This window comes from Micromys minutus (assembly GCF_963924665.1).
Source record: "Micromys minutus genome assembly, chromosome: 18".
In the NCBI taxonomy this organism is placed as follows: Eukaryota; Metazoa; Chordata; class Mammalia; order Rodentia; family Muridae; genus Micromys; species Micromys minutus.
In genome coordinates, this window is record NC_137953.1 from 39,423,256 (window position 1) to 39,447,626 (window position 24,371).

Below are 24,371 nucleotides of genomic sequence, written 5' to 3' on the forward strand. Positions count from 1 at the left end.
GACCACAGATGGAGAGACAGAAGGTGAAGAGAGGAGAGGACAGAGGACAAAATGGCATAGGATAAGGGATCATGAGAACTAGCCATGTGAGCTAGCTAGGGGTAAAAGTGGCCCAGGGTAATATCTGGTATGTCATATAGACAACATAATTGTAGAGGGTTGATATTTGCTCAGCTTTAGAGTTGATTAAATAAATACAAATATAAACATACTTATATATAGGGTGCAAATATACTAACATAAATATGTATATTAAATATAAGATATATGGAATTATGAATATAAAAGTTTTGTGTCTTTTATCTGGAAACTGAAGGATCTAATCTGGGGTAGAAATCCCTAATTGATATTAAACATGTACTACTACAATAGCATTATAAATTAAAAGTTCAGCTTATTACATACAAATTAAATATGTATAAAGGGTCAATAAGAAGAAAATCCGATACCACAAAGACTAATTTGGTCTTTAGACAGCTAAGTCAGATACATTCTAAATAAACTGAATAATGATTGGCACACAATATAGGACACAAGTGTCATCCTACCCATGGCATTGCTGTTCATCAGGAGGACTCCATGGGCACTGCCATCCTCCTCCAGCCCCATGTAGTAAGGGTGGACACCATAGGAATTCTTCTTGTACTATGAATCATAGGAGAAATAAAGATGTAAGAAGACTGTGCATGAGAAACAATCTCCACAGAAATTTGGTTGCTAGGTTGAGTCATCTCCCTCTGTTCAGAACAGTGGAGAAAAGAAGGCACTTAAAAAATATGTCTATTTACCTAAAAGTGGAAGGGAACAATCAATAGACATCTATAATGAAGAAGCACAAGCCACACAGTATGGAGGGAGGGAGAGAACATGGACCACAAACACTCTGCCCTTACCCCTGGAGGCTCATCCCTGGAAAACATGCCCCATGTGTTCCAGTTCATATCTATCTTGAAGGTTGTGTGCTCAGTTTCCCCAAAGCCATAGATGTATGTGGAGGGCAGGCGGGTGGAGATACGGATGAACATGTCATTGAAGGTGAAGCCGAGGACCTGAGAGTCCCAGCTGCAAAAGAGAAAGGAACATTTGCAATAATTAATAATAATAATAATAATAATAGCTTCCTATTAGTTAGCAACATCTGTCTTTGTGAGGAACAGAGAGTTATTTTCACCCATCAGTACTGTAGTCCCTTCCAAATAAAGCATGCAAGTCTAATAGATTAAAATGACCACAATCATGCCTACTAAGAGTCTCAGTCACCCCCACTTTTTCTTCTACATGTATCGGTACTTCCCTTTAGTGTTGTCCACAGGAGAAAACCCACTTACTTTATCAGCATCCCTACATCAAACTCACCATGCTCTTGACCCCTAATGGTTCACTTTCTACCAGGCTTGAGATATGATCAGCTCACACCACCTCACAGGTTTGCTCTCATGCTGTTCACTTCTCATGAGAGACTCCCATGGCGATTTCAGGGTCTTTTCTGTTCTAAAGCCCACCTAGAATCCAGGCCTTTAGACCCCCTGCTTCATTCTCTTAGATACCTCAATGAGAGCTCACTGTAATAATTGATAAATTCCATTCAGCTCATGACTTACATTACTCTATCACAAATTTTCCTTTTTCACGAACTCTCTGTGGGACTTCTCCTATCTTAGGTTTTATTTCACACACCTCCTCTTCCTCAGACACAATGTGATTTCCTTTATTTTACTAGCAAAGCAGTTGTTACTGTATCAGATTCCTCTTTGTAGTATAATTTAAAATTTAGAAGAATGTCTAGAGAGACAATACCCAGAACAGCATCTAGTGCATAAAAGGAATTAGACAAATACTTGTTCACTGAATACCCACACACTTATAACTATGCCAATAATCACCCTTAGAGTATCAAACATTACCTCTAAGAGCAGATCCCATTTCCTCCCGTGTGCTGCTTACAATGAGATTTCCCCTATCATAGTTTTGGGTATTGGAAATACTTGGTCTCCAGTGAGTCACTATTGGTGAACTACTAGGGAGTGTGACCCTCCTGGAGGAAGTATCATAGTGAAGAAAGGCTTTGGGAGTTCAAGACCCTGTTTGCTTTCACCTTCCAGTGTGCAGTTCAAGATGAGAACTCTCAACCTTCCTGCTGCCATGCCTTCCTGCCTCCCATTCACCATCACAGAGTCTAACCGCCTGGAGCTACGAACTCAAATAAACTCCTTTGTAAGTTCTCTTGGTCATGGGTTTGCTTGTCTGTCTGTTTTTTATCACAGCCATGGATCTAACATAGGCAGTATGATACTTGGAGCCAGATGTCTTCCAGGACAATGGAGCTGGTGAGAACTATTGAGAAGAGCAGTAACACAGACTCACACCAGGAACCACTTACATTACAGTGCCTGTACTCTTCCGGCGAATTTGGATCCCAAATGGATTCTCCTTGATGAGGACATCATACAGACGGCCTTCAGGGGTGCTGGATGGAGCACTGGGGATGTTCAGAGGGATTGGGACTTCATACCGACTGTGGTTGGGATCATAGATCTAAGGCAGAGGAAATCATTTTATATGGAAACAAATATATGCCAGTAAATTGTAATGTTTTCCTCGCATGCTGAAAATGATAATTAGCAATATGACACTACACAATTCAATGTGTCAAATAAAGATCTTTAACTCCTACCTCACAAAATATTAAAGGATTAAAACACCAGATATCCTAAATATATGGATCACACACATAACATATAGAGCTGTCAAACCGTGGCATTAGTGGTTGAAATATTCACAGTTGTCAGTCATTTCAAAACTACACTTTGCACAAGCATAGTAATATAGAGCAGAATAACAGCATACTCCTAGGGTGTTTGGCAGACACTGGATCTTGTATGTTTCCTCTTCAATAATCTCTCAACCCAGGACTTAATCAACCTACCAGAGTACACTATCCAATTTAATAACTTGATTTGAGTCAAGTCTCATTATTATGGACTCCAGACCATGTTATTCACTTCAGCAGGAGTTGAGGCTGCACACCCAATCAAGTTCATTCTGATGAGGCCGCACACATACAGCAAATCACAATAGAGGACACAGAGCTCAAGTCCAGATGGTTCTCAGACTCTGAGGGCTCCTTAGGCCTCAATCACTGACTTATATACTCTGCCAGCAGCATGTGATGCCTCACTATGTACCAGCCTGTGTGCAGTTCCAGTACCAGCACGTGGAAGTGAAATCCCTGTCTGGGAGTAGCTCACAATTTAATAAGCAAACAAACAACAGGACAGCAAGTCAATCTCTACTCCCTTGGTTTGATTAAACCATGAAAGGAAAAGCAATCACTTTCATGAGTATTTCAAAGATGTCTCCACTTATTTCATTCAAACTCCTACTCCCCCTCTTATATTGTCAATCACAAATCTGCTCAGTTTTCTCATTTCAGTTAACATCACTACCATCCATATGTGCACATGCAATTTAGCAACAAGGTAGTGACTCCTTGGGCAGCTCCCTCTTCTAGTCCATAGAAATGACTGAGACGCTCTCAAGGTTTCAAACAAACCCACTGTTCCCCACTCTCTGTCTTATTCCAGAACCAACACAGCCATAATTGTCCTATCTTCCTAGTAGCCTCATCTACTTGGTAGATGTGTGTTCTCTCACAACCATTTCCCTTAGACACAGTGATTTTCTCAATTTGAAATTAAAAGTTGTCTCTCTATTGCATCAGACATCTAATTGATCTCAGTATTTAGATGATAGTCTACAGTATATTGCCATGAAAATAAAGTGTTTTTGTTCAGAATTTTGTAACACAAAGTAGCAAAGAGTACAGGAATGTGAGAGACCCTGTCCACACCTGATAGTGCATACCTTAAACTGCAGCATTTCGTTCTTGTGGTAGGTCACTTTCAGTTGCAGTTGATTCACGGGTGTAGAGGGGAAGGCATTGCTATAAGAAGAAGGCTTCAAGGAGATGTCCGCTGTGGCCCCAAGTGAGTCATACTTAATATTGCTGACTGAGTACAGCTCATTAGCAAAGTAACAAGAAGGGACCTCAGAAGAGTTGGATACCTAGAAAGAATGTCAGTATCCTATATCAGCAGGTATATGGAGTTATCACCCAGAGTTAGAAGAGACAAATTATCTACAGAGAAAGCCATAGGTACATTAGTCCATGTCTATAACATCTACAGAAACATGAATTTAAATCACCGGTCTCAAACCAACATAATAAATACATCCCACTCTTACCCACCCTACTCCTCCACATAAATAATGTGTATACGGAGCCTTTCTATGGATTTTAGTAAATCCATAAGTACAGGGCTGTGGTGACTTTGTTGTAGATTATATTTTAAGGGTGTTCAGTTTACTTCGACGTTTCAGCATGGTTACCTCCCAGATGCAGCCTCGAGCAGTACAGTTTTCTTCAGAAATGCCATACTGATCTGGATAGCAGTTTATTCTTTCCTCGTCTGTTATGATGTCCCACTCAACCGTATATGCTTCTCCGAGCATGAGATGGATATTTGTGATGGTGGCAACCTGAAAGAATGGATATTCATCCTCACTACAAAAGCTTTGTATGACCTAAATCTTTTTATGGAAATGGAGTATAAATGTTATTCTTAGTCTATCCTTATACCCCGCTTTTGATGTTTGGAAAAATGCACTACAAAAAAAATATGCACTACAGCATATGAGGGCACAAATGTATATGTGTTTAGTGAGTAGTCAGTGGCAAAAGGAAATTACAACTATTGTAGCAATAATTCCTATATTTCATTATCAAAAGAGGTAGACCAAGGGAAACTTGTTATGATCAATCATTTCTCATTCCTTCCATTGGACCACTTGACCACTATTTATTTTTAAGAAATGAATTATGTGGCTCAAGCTCTAAGATCAAAGATTAACAAATGGGACTTAATGAGATTGCAAAGTTTCTGTAAGGCTAAAGATATCGTCAAGAAAACGAAACGGCAACCAACAGAATGGGAAAAGATCTTTACCAACACCACATCAGATAGAGGCCTAATATCCAAGGTGTACAAGGAACTCAAAAAGCTAGACACCAGAGAATCAAATAACCCTATTAAAAAATGGGGTACAGAGCTAAACAAAACATTTTCAGTTGAGGAACACCGAATGGCCGAGAAACACCTGAGGAAGTGCTCGACATCCTTAGCCATCAGGGAAATGCAAATCAAAACAACCCTGAGATACCACCTCACACCAGTCAGATTGGCCAAGATCCAAAACTCAGATGACAGCAGATGCTGGCGAGGCTGCGGAGAAAGAGGAACACTTCTCCACTGTTGGTGGGGTTGCAAGCTAATACAACCACTCTGGAAGTCTGTCTGGCGATACCTCAGAAAATTGGATATAGTACTACCTGAAGACCCAGCTATTCCACTTCTGGGCATATACCCCAGAGACACTTCAATACACAACAAAGATATATGTACCACAATGTTCATAGCGGCTCTATTTATAATAGCCAGAAGCTGGAAGGAACCCAGATGTCCTTCAGAAGACGAATGGATACAAAAATTGTGGTACATATACACAATGGAATACTACTCAGCCACCAGAAACAATGACTTAAACAAATTCTTAAGAAAATGGCTGCATCTAGAGAATATCATCCTGAGTGAGATAACCCAGTCACAAAAGAACAGACATAATATGCAGTCACTGATAGTGGGATGCTAACCCCAGAGGCTTGCACTCCCCCAGAAACAACTCACAGACTGTATGAAGTCCAAGAAATAAAGAAAAAAAAAATATATATATATACATATATTTACAAAACAAGAAGACTTTGACTATTTCCATGCTCCGTTTTGTTTTGCATGTACTTTACGCTTATTGTAACTATTAGGTTTTCAATGCATACTGTCAAGCCCTTGAAAAAAAATCAAGTTCTGACGAAAAAAATATATTCACATGGTTTTATTTAAAAATTAAAAAAAAAAAAAGAAATGAATTATGTTCATAGTCTACCCAAAACATGATCCATTTGGTGTGGAGTTTCTAGAAAATAGAGCAGTATGAGTAATATGGCTTGGCTTATGCGTCCAGTGTTTTCTGGAATCTTACACAAATTACCCCAATTTCTTGATCTCAGATTTGCCAATTTAGTGTAAGTTTGGGGAGTGAGAAATATCATTCTGTAAATGTCCATTTCCAACATCCTATGTCGATTATATAATTAAATTTTGATAATGTAAGACTATAAGCCCTTTAATGATCTGATTCTCAACAGAGAGCATTACCAAAACAAAAGCACCCTAGGAAAACAAGGACCTTTCTAACATATATCACTGCCCATCTTCTCTGCATAAAATGTGCTCTTCTGTCTTGGTATTTAAGGTTAAGTAAGTTACAGAGTCTATCAATTAAAAAGCTAAAATTTTAATGATGGTAGGATAAGCCTGGCCACTTGCTGGGCAAGAGACTGTGGTGATAAAAGGACCCGCCCCTTCCACTTCATCTCTGCCTTAGTCTTTTGTATTTTTTCCTCTTTTCATTTTCTTTTTCTCCTCTTTTTTTCTTTTCTTTTTTTCTGTTCTTTATTTCTATAATGGAAGCATTTGTGACTGGAACCAAGCAGCTATTTCCAGTCATTATACAACATACAACTTAGTTCTGAGAAAGTTCAACTTCTGAACCCATCAGAAACTTTTCACCATTGGAAACTGTAATTACTGAAGGCAAGAAAATAGCTTTCAGTCTGTTTACCATCTCAGACTTCTTGTCACATAAACCTGATGGAGTCTGACTTATTTTTATGTGAATGAAGGGTTGCCTGCACACTTGTCTCTACATTATATGTGGGCAGTACAAGGGGAGCCAGATGTGGCATCTATTGCCTGGAACTGGAGTTACAAATGTTTGGAAGCCAACATATGGATGTTGAGATCAAACTTGGACCTCAGGAAGAGCAGTCAGTGCTATTACCTACTGAATCATCTATCTATCTCCATGAAACTCTCTCATTAAAGGTCATGTCCATTCTATGCCTTGTCCAGAGAGCTGGTCTTAACTATTCTATTAAGCTTTGGATATCAATTAAGACTAAAGCAGATATTTTACAAATGCTGATTTATACAACTTATTAATACTTGCACATAGTTTTATGTTATGTGAATTTTATCACCTACCACACAAACTCAAACAAAACATTAACTTTGGTGATAAAGTTACCTGATTTAATTTCTATCAAATACAAAGCATGTATTCATATATGTATCTGTCACCTGTCTTACATTTTGCCATAGAAACATTAACTTTGGTGATAAGGTTAACTGACTTAATTTCTATCAAATACAGAGCATGTATTCACATATGTATCTGTCAGCTGCCTTACATTTTGTGACTTTATACTGTATGTATCCTCGTCATGAACTGTCATAACAAAATGTCAAATGTATCATTTTGCCGTTTAACAAAAGTTCCAGTTGACTAGTTTCCACAAATTTGAAAGATCCTCAAAACAATGTTTATCTAGCAGCTTCACGTCCATGAGGAGCCTCAGGAGAAGTCATCAGAATGACTTGGGAAAGGTTTCTCACAGGACTGAGGAAATACAGTAATGGAAGACAAGTCATACAGAAAGAGTGGATGCCATTAAATCTGGAGAATACTACTTTCTAATCACCATCTGAGTTAATTTAGCACTATCAGCTTCTTTTCCAAAATATATTTTGTACAAATTCATATAATTAAAAAACATATGCTATGTCTTAAGAAAGCTTAAGAAAAGAAAAAAAACTTAAAAGTCAAAGAAAGAAAGAAAGAAAGAAAGAAAGAAAGAAAGAAAGAAAGCCTATAAAAATTACATCAGAGCACAAGCCATCAACTTTCAGAGTCCTTTCCTTGGATACTGTCCCCATACTCAATTAGATAAAACCAAACACAAAGTGGGAAGAAAATAAAAATTGGAAAAACTGAAATTATGTTGGCTCCAACATCTCTGTATTTACCTTCCTTCTCCAATACTCTATCCTCCTCATCTGGTCTCAGATGTGCTCCGGCCCTTCAGAAACCCATGTGACATTAGCAAGAAGTAACAACATGACACCATGGAGGTTTGTGGAAACCTTTCTCACAAAAGGAATTCTTACCTTCAGGTTTGAATTGTAAGTGACTTGAGGAGACATTTGAAGGAGAACCCCATTCTGTTTCACTCTAACATTGAGGGGTTGATGTGTCCCAAGGATTTTAATTTCTTGGAATGCCAAGTTATTTGGATCCTTGTAGTTTGGACTTGAAATGGTCACATCCAAATGGTTCTGAAATACACCAAGCATAATTATGAACATGTACATTCCCAAGGCCCACCAACATTCTCCTAGACCACACCCTTAAGCTGCTCTGAAGGCCTCTCAATTTTCCTGCTGCCGCATGTTGATGGGGATGCAACTTTATTTTCATATTCCAATGGAGAACATAGGGGGGACTCTCAGACCTTTTAGAGATTTGTCCTTTACAATAACAGCTGATTCGCTTCCTTATTACTGTTGCCTCTTATTGGTAACAAAGCTGGTATAATTATTATGAATTAAGTCATAAACAGCAATGATCTATCTCTGGTGAATATTGATAATTAAATTATAAATACAGAAAATACATAGTCATTTTTGTACATATCCCATATATTATTGACAATATGCTACTCACTTGGGTAACAGAGAATTTACTGAGAAGGTAAATGTTTTTGGCCACAGTGTCTGAAAGAAGAAAGAGATGTCAGATTGTACTCATGACCACAGGAGAAAAGGTTCATCTTATTTTCCTTAAAACTGATTCCTTGTTTTGTTTTGTTTTGTTTTTTTTCTTTTTGTCCTGACTGATGAGCACTTCACCAGATCTGCTGATCACACTTTTATCCTCTCCATCCACCAGACACCATGGATGCTTCTGGATCTTTGCTAGATGATGCCCACAGTGATATAAGAGGCCAATTATCTGTGACACACTTTCATTTCTTTTGGATGGTATATATCTAGACATGGGACTTCTGTGTTACATGGGAGTTGTATTTTTAACATGTGAAGAAGTGTCTATGGTATGCTCCATAATAGCTATATAAATACATTATATAATCTATTGCCTTTGTTTTTGTTGTCATGTTTAAGATCAAAACAGCATGACCATTGTGAAAGAAACTCTACCTTATGTTCTCTCCTACAAGTTTTAGAGAACAAATATTTAATACAAATACACACACACACACACACACACACACACACACACACACACACATATATATATATATATATATATATATATATATTTAAGAAATTAGACACAAACAAACCAAATAACCCAATTAAACATGGGCTATAAAACTAAATGGAGAATTCTCAACAAAGGTTTCTCTAACGGCTGAGAAGCACTTAAAGTAATATTCAAGATTCTTAATCATCAGGGAAGTACAAATCAAAATAAATCTGATCATTTATATTGTACACATATTATATATCAGAATGACTGAGAAAAAAATCTTACATGATATTATATGCTAGAGATGATGTGGAGCAATGGGAACACTCCTCTCTTGCTAGTGGAAGTGCAAGCTTGAACAACCACACTGGAAATTACAATTGGTGATTTCACAGAAAATTGGAAATAGACCTACCCTAAGATCCAGCTCTAAAATTCCTGGACATATATCCTCCCCCAAAATACCTCACTATACCACAAGGAGACTTGTTCAAAGCTTTATTCCTAATAATCAGAAACTGGAAAAAACCTAGATCTCCCTCAACTGAAGAATGGATAAAGAAAATATGAGGTATATTCAAACACTGGAACATTTTCAGCTATTAAAAACAATGAAATCATGAAATTTACAGGCAAATGGGTGGAACTAAAAAAAATATCATCTTGAACAAGATAACAAAGACCCAGAAGGGCATACCTTATATATTCACTTATAAGTGGACATTAGTCATAATGTACCACTTGCTACAATCCAATACAAACAGGCTGAGAAAGAAATTAGAGAATCAATACCCTTCACAATAGTCACAAAAAATATAAAATGCCTTCGTGTGACCTTAACCAAGCAAGTGAAGGATCTATATGACAAGAACTTCAAGTCTCTGAAGAAGGAAAAGGAAGACCTCAGAAGATGGAAAGATCTCCTATGCTCATGAATTGGAAGGATCAACATAGTATATATGGCCATATTGCCTAAATCAATCTACAAATTCAATGAGCCTCTTCAACAAATGGTGCTGGTTCACCTGGCAGCCAGCATGCAGAAGAATGCAAATCAATCCTTTCTTATCTCCTTGTACAAAGCTCAAGCCTAAGAGGATCAAAGACCTTTATATAAAACCAGGTACGCTGAAACTAATAGAACAGAAAGCAGAGAAGAGCTTAGAATACATAGGCACAGGAAAAAAAATTCTTGAACAGAACACCAATGGCTTATGCTCTAAGATCAAGAATTGACAAATGAGACCTTATGAAATTGCAAAGCTTCTTCTGTAAGGCAAGAGATACTGTCAAAAAGATAAAACTGAAACCAACATATTTCAAAGAGATCTTTATCAATCCTACATCAGATAGCGGGCTAGTATCCAATATATACAAATAACTCAAAAAGTTAGACTCTAGAGAATCAAATAATCCTATTAAAAATGGGGTACAGAGCTAAACAAATAATTCTCAATAGAGGAATATCAAGTGGCTGAGAAGCACCTAAAGAAATGCTCAACATCCCTAGTCATCAGGGAAATTCAAATCAAAACAACCCTTCCACTAGTCAGAATGGCTAAGGTAAAAAAAAAAAAATCAGGTGACAGCAGATGCTGGCAAGGATGTGGAAAAAAAAGAACACTCCTCCAATGTTGGTGGGATTGTAAACTTTGTAAACTGGTGTAACTACTCTGGAAATCAGTCTGGCATTTCCTCAGAAAATTGGACATAGTACTACCTGAGGACTCAGCTATACCAGTCCTGGGCATATACCCAAAAAAAAGCTCCAACATATAACAAGGACACATGCTCAACCATGTCCATAGCAGCCTTATTGATAATAGCCGGAAGCTGAAAATACTCAGATGTCCTTCAACAGAGGAATGGATACAGAAATTGTGGTACATATACACAATGGAGTACTACTCAGCTATCAAAAACTACGACTTCATGAAATTCCTAGGCAAATGGATGGAACTTGAAGCTATCATCCTGAGTGAGGTAACTCAGTCACAAAAGAACACTCATGGTATGCACTCACTTATAAGTGGATACTAGCTTTAAAAAAAAAACTCAGAATACCAAAGAAACTATCCACAGAACTTAGGAAGTGCAAAGAGAAGGAAGGCCAGAAAGTGGTATCTCAGTCTTTCTTAGAAGGAGGAACAAAACATTCATGGGAGGAAATAAAGGGACAAATAGAGAAGCAGTGATTGGAGAAAAGATAATCCAGAGACTGCCCCATAATCTAAGACAAAAAAATTAAGTAACAAGGAGGGTCCTGACTGATGTGTGAATTTCACTCAAGGGAATATTGAGTGCACTGGAGGTGCAGGGATGGAAAGAACTGGATGTAAAGTGTGGTAAGGAGTTGGATAGGGATGATAATTAGGCATGGGGAGAGAGCATGAGAGGGCTGGAAGAAGGAACATAGATCAGTGAGGAACATCTTTGGAAGTAAGCAAAGATCTGGAGTGGGGGAGGCTTCTGGGAGTCTATTGGGTGACCCTAGCTGAGACTCCTTGCAGCTAGGGTTATAGGAACCTCCTATACCCTAGACAGCACTTCCAGTGGATAGAGGGGTACATCAACCACCCACAAACCTTCAACCCAAACTTTGCTCTGTGTACAAGATGTGCAGGAATGAAGATGATGTAAAGAGTGAAGGAATGGCCACCCAATGATTGCCCCCACTTGAGATCCATCCTATCTGAGAAAGTCAACCACTGACATTATTATTGATATTCTGCTGGTTTGCAGGCAAAAGCCTAGTATAACTGTCTGCTGAGAGGCTGTATCCAGCAATTGAGGAAAAGGGTTGCAGAGAGCCACAACCAAACAGCGGTTGGAGATCAGGGAGTCTTGTGAAAGAGTGGGGGATAGGATTAAGTGAGTCAGAGGGGTCAAGGACACCAGGAGGACACACTACAGAGTCAACAAACTTGGGCTCATGGTGGCTCCTAGACACAACAACTAACCAAAGAACATGTGGAGGCTGGACTTAGTCTCCTTACATACATGTAGCAGACATCAATCTTGAGCTTTTTGTGGGTCCCCTAACAATTGGAGCATGGTCTGTATCTAACTCTGTTGCCTGCCATTTTATCCCCCTCCTTGAGCCGGACTCCCTTTGCCAGGCCTCAGTAGGAAAGAAGGTGTTTATTCCTGCTGGGACTAGCTGTCCCAGGGTTGGGTGGTACCCAAGGGGGGTGCTTTCCCTTTTCTGGAGATATTGGGAGGGGGTAAGAAGGGAAGGTATTTGTGAGGATCAAACTGGGCGAACAGGGAGATGGGCTTCAATCAAGATATAGAGTGAATAAATAAATTAATGGAAAAAAGTTTTAAGTCTATTTTGATTTTCTTTCAAAATATCCAATATAGTGAAGCAACAAACATGTCTATCAGCAAATGAATGAAAATAATAAAGTGCATGTAGAAAGTTCTAGTCATTAGTATTAAAAAAGAAGGAAGTTCTCAATTGTGAGAGCAGAGATTAATGTGGATCTTATCACACTAGGAGAAGTAGATGAGACAACAAAGGAGAAGCAATGCATGAACCCTTGATACAGAAGACAAATAGATGAGCTCATAAACAGGGGCAAGAATAGTAAGGAGTTCTCAAGGGCAGGTAGAAGGATAAATTGGAGAAAGCTGTTCAAAGACTATGAGCCCCAAGAAGAACAAGTTCTAGAGAACCAATGCTGCCATTACTGGTAATGGAAGTATCAATTGTTGCCATGGTAACCATTGCACAATGCCTGTATATGTGCAGAGTCTGCAGGGCCCCATAATTGTCTTCTCTGTAATTCTATAACCATAAAACTATCTTTTGCATCCCATAGGCAATGATCTGGTGAGAGTCATGAGGATTGTTTGTACCGTGGAGAGTAAGGAAAGAAAGGAAGAATGAAAGAGTAAAGAGAGGGAATATGGAAGGAAAAAAGAAAGAAAGGGAGGGAGGGAGGGAAGAAGGAAGGAAAGAAAGGAGGAAGAGGAAAGAAAGAAATAAAGAAAGTGTGCTGACATGCATAAGATGCACATAAAATGTGTGTGCTGTTGCCTTCCCTGACATGGCTATACATCATTAACAATACCCCCGCCCCTAGGACTTGGAGGGAAGACATTTACAGTGAAAATGAATTACAAAAACAGATATGTAAATGTGTTTTGTAAAAATGAAGTAAGACTATTAAACATTACTGACCAGAGAGAATTCAGAAAACAAAACACAGAGATAGAGAGACAAAGACAGAGAGACATTCTCTCTCTGTTGGTAGCTCATCAATCATGGCCTCTGACCAGCACAGCCAGGAGGAAATGTTTTCTCTGAAATCAGCTGAAAGGATGTCTGGTAAGATTTTGTCAGAGCTGAATGACCAGAAGCGGTGAAGCGACAGAACCTGGTGCAGGTCTACAATGGCCACACCCTCTCAAGTCACTCACCTTTTGACTGCCCATCATCCCAGAACAGCTCTCCTCTTGCTTCTTTGTTCTCATCCAGAGCAATGAGAAGACCAAGAGGGTTCTTCCGACTGTGGGGAACAGATTCACATAAGACATAAATTCTTAGAGCTCAAAGAATTTGGGGAAATATTGACACCAAATTTCAAATTGACAAAGGTACTTGTCTCAGATGACTTCTTTACTTCAGAGACAGAGGCAAGAATTTTACAAAACACTTTCTCTAGTATTTCTGTCACAAGTTAGATATATCCCAAACAGCAACAACTATCCAGACAGAAAACTAGTGTGTGAGTGTCAGAATCACTACATCAGCTATAATGAATGCTGTCCCTGCATTGACATGCAGAATGCAGACCATGAGAATAGGAGAGTGTCTCAGACAAAGATGCTGCGGCATCCTTATATGAGAAAATCTCTCCACTCACAATATAGAGTTACCATTATATAGGAGAGCCATATTTTATCAGTTTCTGAGTTAAAAACTCCTTAGCAGAGAAAGCATATTAATGTACAGCAGCTGTACATTAATGTACAGTCCTTATAGTCACGGTGGTCTCTTCACTAATGAAGGATTTCAGAACAGACTCAAACTAAAAATAGAAGGAAAAGCACATCAGCATTGGATGATACAGCTTTTTGTTTTTAAGTCTACAGTTGAATTACTGCAGCAGTAAGGGATAGTCAAAGAAACAGATAGGTTTACACCCTTCTAGCAAATCCTTCTCTGTTATAAACAAATATGATAATTCTTTCAGTAAAACATTGGCATCCTATATGGAACTCTTCAATAGACGTTTAGGCTACAGTTTGGCACCAAAATGTTATAAAGTGATATTCTGGACACTTGAGTTTGAACTCCTGAATCCTTATTTTGAAAAACAACAAAGAAAGGGCTGAGTGGGGTGGAGGTAAAGGTGAGAAACCAAAGTTTTAGAAGGACTGATGAGGAAAGCTAATCCAGAAATGAAAACTAGTGGGACAAGGGCAATGAGCATAGGGTGGACAGTCAGAACAAAGCAAGAGAGGAACCAACCAACGCAGTTCTCTCAAGATGTGAGGTTTTAGAATTAAACTTGCAACAGCCCCCAGACAAGCCAGGAGTCTGAGCACCACAGAACTGTCAGAGTCCTGAAAACTGAAAGAGTTTAAGGTGGAACAGGAAGACGTTCTCTCAAAATCAACCAAGGCAGAGATCTCTGTCCACAGGTTCTCAAGAGGACAAGAAAAATCCAAGGACAGAGCATGATCATTCACCTGCATGCATGTATACACACACAGACACACAGAGGGAGAAAGACACACAGAGACAGAGACAAACAGAGATAGAGGGGGGACATCCTTTCACACTACACCCCACCGGCTGCTTTAGCTCTCCCTATAAACAGAGGTGGACAAAATGCCCAGCTGTAAAAAGCACAATGTAAATAGAGCAGAAAAAATCATGTTCAGAAAACTACTTTGACCTTGAGAGTCATGCCCAATGTTAATGTGGCTTTTTATAACAAAGCAAGGAGCTCACCAGTATGCAAAACAGAGCCTTAGTGCTATCGCTCACCTTAAGTGAGTGTTCAGAGCAGGTCGTTGCCATGGCAAGATGTAGCCCCCTCGGACATGAAGATTAATGTGGTCAAGAGGGGCTGCCAAGGTCCTCCACTCTCCTGTTGAATTAATAGCTGCACCCTGTGGCAAAAGAGATGATGAGGGAATGAACACACACCTCCCTGAACAGTGCACCCAAGCAGACCCTGCACAAGTCAACTGCTCACCACCAACCAACAAAGGTCATTGTCCTTTTTTATAATTATTTAGTTTTTTTATTGGATATTCTCTTTGTTTACATTTCAGATGTTATCCCCTTCCTCCTAATCCCATCCCCACTCTCCGTCCCATTGCCTCCATGAAGGTGCTCTTTCTCTTAACCACCCTCTCCCACCTCTGCTCCTTGGCATGTCCCTACACTGGGAAAACAAGCCTTCACTGGACCAAAGGCCTCTCCTTTCATTTATGTCAGAGAATGCTATCCTCTGCTGCATATGCACCTGGAGCCAAGGATCTCTCCATCCAAACTCATTGCTTAATGTTTTAGCCTCTGGGAGCTGTGGTGGGTTTGGTTAGTTGATCATTTTGTTCTTCCCATGGAGTTGCAGAAAAGGTCATTGTCATACTATGTTTCCCTCTGCCATGTTGAAGCTGCTGCATTTAAAGTTTAAGATCCTGTAAGATAGGGACTCCATAGGAAGACTAACGGAGTCAACTAACCTGGACCCCTGGGAGCTCTCAGAGACTAAAACACCAACCAAAGAGCATACTTGGCTACACCAAGCTTGGCCACTGGCACATCTGTAGCAGATGTGAAGTACAGTGGCCACGTGGGTCACCCCAACAACTGGAACAGGGACTGTCACTTATGGTGTAATCTGACTGTGAAACCTGCTCTCCAATAGGGCTGCCTTGTCTAGCTTCAGAGGGAGAAAATGAGCCTAATCCTACAATAACTTAATGTGCCAGTTTAGAGACATACACGGGGCTTCTCAACCACTCATAGTAGAAAGAAACGTGGAGAAGGAAGGGGAGGAGGAGGGTAAGCCTTACAATACAGGAACTGTTTTAAATTGTGTGTCCTAGGGTTATACCTACTTAATCACAGTCCATATTAGACACCTCAACCATATCTAGACAGTCTCATGGTTAGACTATAAAGCAGTCAACCATCACACTAAAATGCATGCAATACGTGAGCCACTTAAACTGACTATTCCTTATGAAGAAAGCCCTAGAGCATCCCCACTCCATAGACAGAACTAGGCAATAGCAAAGAACATGAAGGAGTGACCAGGTACTCCCAGGACAGAGAGGAGGAAGAAATCTATTCTGTTCTTCCTCATCTAGCCTGCAACCAATCCCACTGCAATCCACTTGGGTTGTGGCCCATGCTGATGAGACATGCTTTGACTTTTGTCTGTCTGAAACTTTCTTCTCCTCGTATTATAAAAAGAGGACTTTCTTAGAGGAGAGCAAACCTTCAGCTACACTCTTATCTTGTGCTGGCCCAAACATACATCACAGAGAGTTTCTGTGGCTTCTCATCAGTAAGTTCATGTAAACAACTCAGACATCCAAGTCCTGCACCATTTGTGTCTGTGTGTTTTACATATGTATATATGTCTTATTACTATTGATCTTTGCTGGTGACACAGATCAATTCTTAAGCTTACAAATTACAGACACTGGCTTTTATTTATTTATTGTGTAGATCAGAAGAAAACTATTAATCAAACTCCAGTCACTAAGCCTATATGCTCACACCTCTCCTTGTTGGACCAATTCTCCAGCTCCAGAGACTTTGCTTGTAGTAAAATGCAGAGAGGAAAAGATCTTTTCAATTAAGAACCTCCATAACCAAAAATGAAACCTGTGACATGATTTCAAGAATTTACTGATGTCTCCCTACTATAATGATATTAACACAAAGCTGGAGAGTCACATATGAAAAAATTCCTAGCTCTCCTGGCACCAGTGAGATACACTGTGTGTCCTCTCAGAAGACTTTCATGAAGAGTAATTGGTCATGCACATAAATTATGAAATCAGGCCACAAAGATAAAGTGACCACTCAAGACCGCACAAGGTGATTTCCAGAAGTGGCACTCAGCTTGATATACATCATATCCGGACACTCTGTATGTATGCCACCACCTTCTAGATTGTGTAAATATAAGGGAAACTTACCGTGTAATAATCATACCACTGGGCTTTAGGGAAATAGGCAGTGACAGTTGTGGCATTCTGAAATGAAATACAAAGAAAGTGTGGGCAGTGGACTCAGTTTTCTAAGGCACGGTAAGCAACATACACCGGTGAGGAGTTAAAATGGCAATAAGGCTAACACATTTAGACAGAATGACATCATCTGTCTTATGGAGACAGAAAGGATACTCCTTTTCCAACAACAGAAATTAGCCTAGGGAAAACATAGGTGCTTTCAAAATGCCCCTTGGGTTACAGGACTGCAGACAAAAACAATCACCATTCCTTTATAAATATTTTCATTTCTCCCTAAAGAAATGACAAAGAATTGTTGACTATAGAAAAGAGGAAATTTATGGATGATGAAATTTGCAGGCTATGTTAATTACCTATTTGTTTTATTTAAAAAGCACTATGCACAGAGCAAGTAACTTACTGTCTAGCTTCAAGACCATGCATAGAATGAAAGGGGAAACTAACACGTATCAATAGATAACACAAAGAAAAGGGGTGATAGTGTAATTATATTTTAACCTCCAGAAGGGAGAAGTAACTAAAAAGATAAGGTGATACATATCCCTGTAATTGGCTCTCCAATTAATTTTAGTTAGGAATAACAGAAAATAAGAAAAACATTACATTTCTTGCTCTTTACTCTCCATGCTTGAGCTCAGCTCACAGAAAATGATCATATCCTTAAATACTTGACAAGGTTATCCCTCCACTCAACTGTCCCGTAAACTAAAATCCTTAGGCTAGCATTAAAAGCTTAAAAGGCAGAAGAACTCTTCGTGGAATTTAGCTGGGAAGAATCAGAAGACACAAATGTAGAGTAAGAAACCATCTCTCAAGACCCCTCGGCACCAAGCCCCATGCCACTCCGGGAATCCAGCCCATTAGTGGAGTCCTTAACACCCAGGGCCTCTATACTCACAGGCTCCAGCACAGGGCTGACTAGGAAGGCTGGGCCCAGCAGGAACTGTTTGTGTACATTCCAGGTCTCCCGGTCTGCCAGAAACCTGAACGGGGAAAGACAGGCACCAGTCTGACATCAGAGTGACCCCAGTGCTCCAGTTCAGAGTCCAGAAATCCACCTACATCCTCTGCCTTCTTTACAGTTCATGAGACTGATAAGGATCACATAGAACCAATGTCCCCCGTGGCATATTCTCCAAACTTCAGAAACACATTATCAGCTATAAAGCATCTTCCATTTCCATACTGTAAGGCAAAGAAGAAGCTTCCCCTGCCATCTTTCCCTGGGATGCTTACTTAGGTTATACAAACATACCCTGGTAAAGGTCCACATATCAAAACTCCTACACCAAATAGAGAAATCTTCATTGGACAATATAAGAAAGAAATCTTGTGCTCAGTTTCCTGAGTTCAGTAAATGCTTGACACCCAACATAAGTGTTACATATAACACTGTATACAAAGGAGCAATAGTGATACTCTGTCTAGAGCAATTATACAAAAGTTGACTTATTGTCTAAGTGTGGAAAATGGTTTCGATCCACTTCCCCCCAACATGATAAGTAAATTGCCCACTGTACAGTAGCATTTCTGCTGGACACTTACTCATGCAGAAGAGGCCGCACCACTGTGTTCCCTTCCATGTGGGCTTTGTACATCAAGGTGTAGAGATATGGCAACAGGGTGTATCTGGTCTCCAGCACACTTCTGGAAATATCCTCAAAGGTTTTATCCCAGGATACAGGGTCTTGTCTCTAAAGCAGAATGAGGAAAGTGTTCAAAGCCTACTCAAGACCCCTAAGAATTCAAGGTCACCCAAGGCTAAATGGAATTGCATACTACAACACTAAAATGCCATATATAAAAAAACATTATGGATGATGCATCTAGAACAATAATAATGGACTGGGAAAATCTGAAAAATTCTCTAAGAAAATTAAAAATACTAAAAATGTTTTTCATGAAATACAGTGGAAAAGAGTTTCTAACCAAAACATCACTAAAATCATATTAAAGAATACAGTTTATAAGAAGAATAGTTAATGGCTTTAAAGATATCTTGAGGATAACAGCAGGAATGTTCAGAGAAACTGAGGTAGCATGTACATCTCCAGTGACATAATAAAGATGAGAAAGCTGACATCATACCCTGGTCCCAATGGTGTTGTGGTTCCTGGAGAAGGGGTAAAAGGCGCCCAGCTGCATCCAGCGAACACACATCTCATATTCAGCATCTTGAAAGAATCCACAGATGTCTGACCCAGTCTGAAACAACATGGAACAAAGAAGTCAGCTCTTGGTGCTTTCTAAGAGACACTGTCATCTTCCTAAGGAGGAGGAACATGTAAAGGACACTTACATAGGAGATGCCAAAGAGGCTGAACTCCATCATGCCTGCAATGAAAGATGCAGCAGGGTCAGGACAGGACATTCTCTGCCTCCTCCTCCTTCCCCTTCACCAAGAATCCTATCCCCATCCCTGCCTGCAGAAGAGCAGAGCCCACACACCAATGATGGATTTCCCCAGCTGGTCCCAGGCAGCTGTGTTGTCTCCCAGCCAGTGTCCTCCCCAGCGTCCGGAGGAGGGGAATGTGGAGCGGGTGATGACGATCCCTCTCTCTCCTGTCACCTCCTGCACAGCTCTGGTTGGAACACAAAGAGATATATTGAAGAAAGGCTGGGAAAGGAAGGAAATAGAGTCTCTCCCCCAGAACCTTGCGCGTAAAGTATGGCGGCAAATATGCACTGCATCCTTGGAGGGAAACTAGGGAACTGATTTGGGAGGGTTCTACTGGTGATAGGGACAACAATGGCAGGGATTCCTTTCCATGCCTTCCGTCATTTACAAAAGCAAGACAGAAAACAGAAACAAAACCAACAACAACAACAAAGTCTCATCATGTGATGCCCACAGGGGTTGTCACCAAACTTAGGCAATAACGGTCCTTAGTTACTCACTCAAATACTTGAGTTTCTATATTTGAGGAAGAGACACAGAAATTCCAAGTTTCCCATAAAATAATTACTATTATACATTGAGCACAAAACATGGGATTATTCAATAAAAGAAGCATTGATTATTTTATAAAGGTGTCCCGAATGATTTTAAAAGATGCAAAAATGAAATAGCAAACATCTGAAAAGATTATTCAATTCTGACATAAAAAAGGAAAGTTTTAGTCATCCTTTACCTGTTTTGTCTCTTCTAACTAAAGGTACTTCTTGCTACATTGTTTAATGACCTAGTGTCCCATATGAGTGGGTCCTCTAGCCCATCGTTTTTCACAGATGTGATGGTGCCTTGTTTAAATCTTCCTTCTCAATTTTAATCACAAATTTCTATAAGGTTAAAGTTAAGTTACTTTTCATTCCATAGTATGGAAAATAAAGGACACATGAGGGAAAATAAACCCATCACCACTGTCTCCTGCACATCCCATCAACCAGAGGATGGTCACTCACTCGTAGGTGGGTTTGGTCTGGGACCACCCATACAGGCTGTGCACATCATAGTGCCGCACCCTGGAACCATCTGGAAGGATGTGCTCACTCTCCATGCACAGGGTCTTGCTGCTCAGGCCCCTGTCTCTGGCTTCAATATCTGAGGGAAATGATGAAAGTCAGTGAATATTAGACTTGACTCTCAATTCTTGACTGCTTTTTAGGATATATTAAGTCTAATGGCCTCTGTCTGGATCCAGGCTCCCTTTCAGGATCATGAGAGTAATGGTTCTCTCTGAGTAACACAGTAACTGATTTTCAACATCAAATTCACTTAAAAAAAAAAAGGGATTGTGGAAAGAGTAGAAGTTGTCAAATATTTACTATAAGGCAGGTCTGCTCAACCATCCTTTCTGTCCCACAAGTTTTAGTGCACAAATTATTTCATAAATTTCTTATATTTCTGTGAGGGGATACTGTGGTCTGCCTCTCACTGTGTAGAAACTTTAATTTGGTAATGTCTTTGCAAAGTCACACAACTCAAAATATATACAATATGGAGCTAAGCTCTCAGTGTGCAAACTTCCAAAGACTATGGGCTCCACGTTTATACATATTGGTGAAAAGAGAAATTCTGTAAGTTATGACAGCACAGATACATCACAGTCAAGTGAAATCTTGACAAATTCAAGAAACCCTTTCTAACATCTCCTGTTAAATAAAATAGTGTGCTTTTGTCTCGAGCCACATTAAACAAAAACAGTGTTGGAGAGGTTCCCTTGGTGATAAGGGTACCTCCCCAGATGCCTGGCTCATCTTCCTTCTAGTCACTGTGCAACAAGTATAAGGGTCCAAGGTCCTTACGTGGCATGTAGGGTGGACGGTTCAGAGTAGTGTCACTGCAGCCGGAAGGAACTGCCCCATTCACAAAGCTGGAAGGCTCATTCATGTCCTACAAATAGCAAAATTGTGAGTTATCTTTAAAGATTCCTAAATCTTCCCAATTCAGGAACAAGGAAACAGTTACACATTCAGTATCCAGCAATCTCTTCTCTGTAGATCCTGCCCAGAGAGGATCAGAATCTACCAGGGAGGTACAAGCTAGGAAGAGAAATTAACCTCAACATTACTGGCTAGATCATTTATTTATTATTATCCCCTTAGGAAAAAAAATGTTTTGTGGAATTTCCATTCATTAGCGTTGAGGTTTTATAGCAGAAACTTCAGACAAGTTCCTTGGTACTATATTGATGATGATTCTAAGTCCGATTGGATGATTAGAACTTGAATGTGTCTAAACTCTTTTTCTAGAAATTATTATTACCTCCCTAAATGCCAAGGATCCACATGCTGAAACCAATGCACACATGCATGTACACACACATGCAGACACACTTACAATCCATAGGCCGTCAAACTTCAGGCTCTTGGCAGGATCTTGTGGGTTGCTGTGGAGTTCTTGAATCTCCTTCTTCCACCAGAGGGCGGTTGATTTCCGGAAAAAGTCTGGGAAGGCCACATAGGCTCGGTATTGCTGCCAGATTAAAACACAATAAGAGTATTGTCAATGAATATCTTTTGCCGGAGGTAAGCACTTACTAAACTGAACTCCATGGATTCTGATACCTCCACAGATATACATCTGAATAGAGTCTATAAAATAAAATTTGCTTGACTTATTAAAAATATTTAGAGTAAAGGTGTATAAACACAAATGATATGCCTTCCCAGCATTTGGAAGCCATTCTCATTGTATGGAACAGACTGGTAAAGGGGTTCCGGAGCTTTGGATGGTGAAAGCCTAAATTTAAAACGTTTTCACTTGGGTTTAGACTCCTTCTTCTTCTCACAGTCCCATTGTTACAAATTCCTACCCCCACTAACACCTCACCTTAACCCCCATACTGCCCAACCCATTTACCATGGTTCTTAAGTTATTCTCCCTTGAATATCTCTTTCCTAAGTGTATCCACATCTAGTATCCTAGCTATTACTGGTAACCCTGACAACATCCAGAATGCACAAAGGGCCTTTTACCTCCACCTGACTGTCCCAGCCTAGAGAAGGGTCCACAGTGATATTAGGGTAATCAGGCCAGACCTATGAAGAGAAAAGATTTAACAGGACATAACAAATAATGTCTTAGGGAACTGTAAGTCATGTTTCACAGAAGTCAGTAGGATTGCTCTAAAAAAGAATGGGTTCCACAAATACCTTAAGAAAATCTACTGATATGCACTGAAAAAAGAAAAGAAAAAGAAAAAAAAGAAAGAAACCCACAAGTTCAGAAACCAAACCTAAAGGACACAAAATTAACATTCCCAATAAGCACTAATAGTGACTCTGGCCCAGGGTGAGTCTTGGTGTATCACTACACAGCCCATACCTTTCCCCAGACAATGCCTCCATTATTGGGATATCTGATGAAGACGTCATCTGCCACTCCCCGGGTGAAGGCTGGATAGGGCTGTGTCTCATTGCCAGAAATGGCTGGGTCCTGCAGTCAGAGCACAGGGCAGGTGGGGAAATTACAATAGAAAATTAAAAGGAGACATGGGAGAAAAAATGAAATCTCTAGTTCAACTTGTGCAGAAGAATTTCTGTGACTCCCCTAAAATACACTTCTTTTTCTCTCCTAGAACAGGAAAGGACAAGCAGGCCAAGGTGATCGCCACACAAGTCCATTGTTCCATTCACAGCCTACACATTCACACAAGGACTCACCAAAATGAGGATGACCCGCATCCCATTGGCCTTCATGCGATTGATCAGGTCTGGAAACCCAGAGAACTTGGGGCTGAGCTTGAAGTCCAGCTGCCTCTCCATGTAGTCAATGTCTGAGTACTGCACATCCTAGGATGACACAAAGAAGACTGGCTGATGGCAGAGACAGTCCAAGCTCCAGAGCATTGATTCTGACCATTTCAAACCTGACCTATCATATGATGTGGATATAGATCCTAAGGTAGTCAGTGATTGTTATTGTCTAATATTTACTCAAGAATGAAAAAAATCCGAGTCAACAATACCAACAAATAGATGAGGAAAACCGATGCCTGTGTCGGTCTGGAAGGGTTACAGAAAAATAACCATAAGCAGTGTAAAAGGAAGTACTATGAAAACAGAATATGCAAGATGTGAGTGTAGCAATGAGACTCTGGAAGCTACCATTGAAATCAGTGTGTGTGTGTGTGTGTGTGTGTGTGTGTGTGTGTGTGTGTGTGTGTGTGTGTGTGTGTTTTCAGAGAAAATAAGGTTAGCTGTCTAGTCCTGTTACAGCATGAACTATAAAGGTACTACATGATAATGCAAAACAAAACAGGTAGTTAGCATGTAATAGTCAGTGTTCAGAGCAATCAGATTTCTTGTTAAATGATATATTAGAGGTGGTACTTCTCATCTCTTGAACAGCATTTAAAAATAAAAACACAAGTACAATTCCATCGGTTGTGATGGTGGTCTACAGAATCTCCTAAAAGTGTTGGATCCCAAGTCCTCAAATAAAAAAAGGTAGGTTCAGTGTTTTCTACTATAAA

At 39.8% G+C, this 24,371-nt stretch overlaps 1 protein-coding gene across 1 annotated transcript in view; it reads right to left on the reverse strand.

Annotated features, from left to right (window-relative positions):
- MGAM (maltase-glucoamylase) overlaps positions 1-24,371 on the reverse strand; it is a gene marked incomplete at both ends in the record, with an annotated part of 194,548 nt that overhangs the window by 131,273 nt on the left and 38,904 nt on the right. Inside the window, 21 exons of the mRNA XM_080932402.1 lie at positions 549-645; positions 894-1,062; positions 2,381-2,535; positions 3,865-4,065; positions 4,390-4,539; positions 8,124-8,291; positions 8,680-8,729; positions 13,651-13,739; positions 15,227-15,351; positions 17,401-17,457; positions 18,353-18,437; positions 19,000-19,148; positions 19,543-19,659; positions 19,754-19,788; positions 19,903-20,036; positions 20,857-20,995; positions 21,700-21,787; positions 22,235-22,369; positions 22,873-22,935; positions 23,222-23,332; positions 23,560-23,688. Of these exons, the coding sequence (XP_080788528.1) occupies positions 549-645; positions 894-1,062; positions 2,381-2,535; positions 3,865-4,065; positions 4,390-4,539; positions 8,124-8,291; positions 8,680-8,729; positions 13,651-13,739; positions 15,227-15,351; positions 17,401-17,457; positions 18,353-18,437; positions 19,000-19,148; positions 19,543-19,659; positions 19,754-19,788; positions 19,903-20,036; positions 20,857-20,995; positions 21,700-21,787; positions 22,235-22,369; positions 22,873-22,935; positions 23,222-23,332; positions 23,560-23,688 (2,446 nt within the window). The remainder of the gene's footprint in view (positions 1-548; positions 646-893; positions 1,063-2,380; positions 2,536-3,864; positions 4,066-4,389; positions 4,540-8,123; positions 8,292-8,679; positions 8,730-13,650; positions 13,740-15,226; positions 15,352-17,400; positions 17,458-18,352; positions 18,438-18,999; positions 19,149-19,542; positions 19,660-19,753; positions 19,789-19,902; positions 20,037-20,856; positions 20,996-21,699; positions 21,788-22,234; positions 22,370-22,872; positions 22,936-23,221; positions 23,333-23,559; positions 23,689-24,371) is intronic.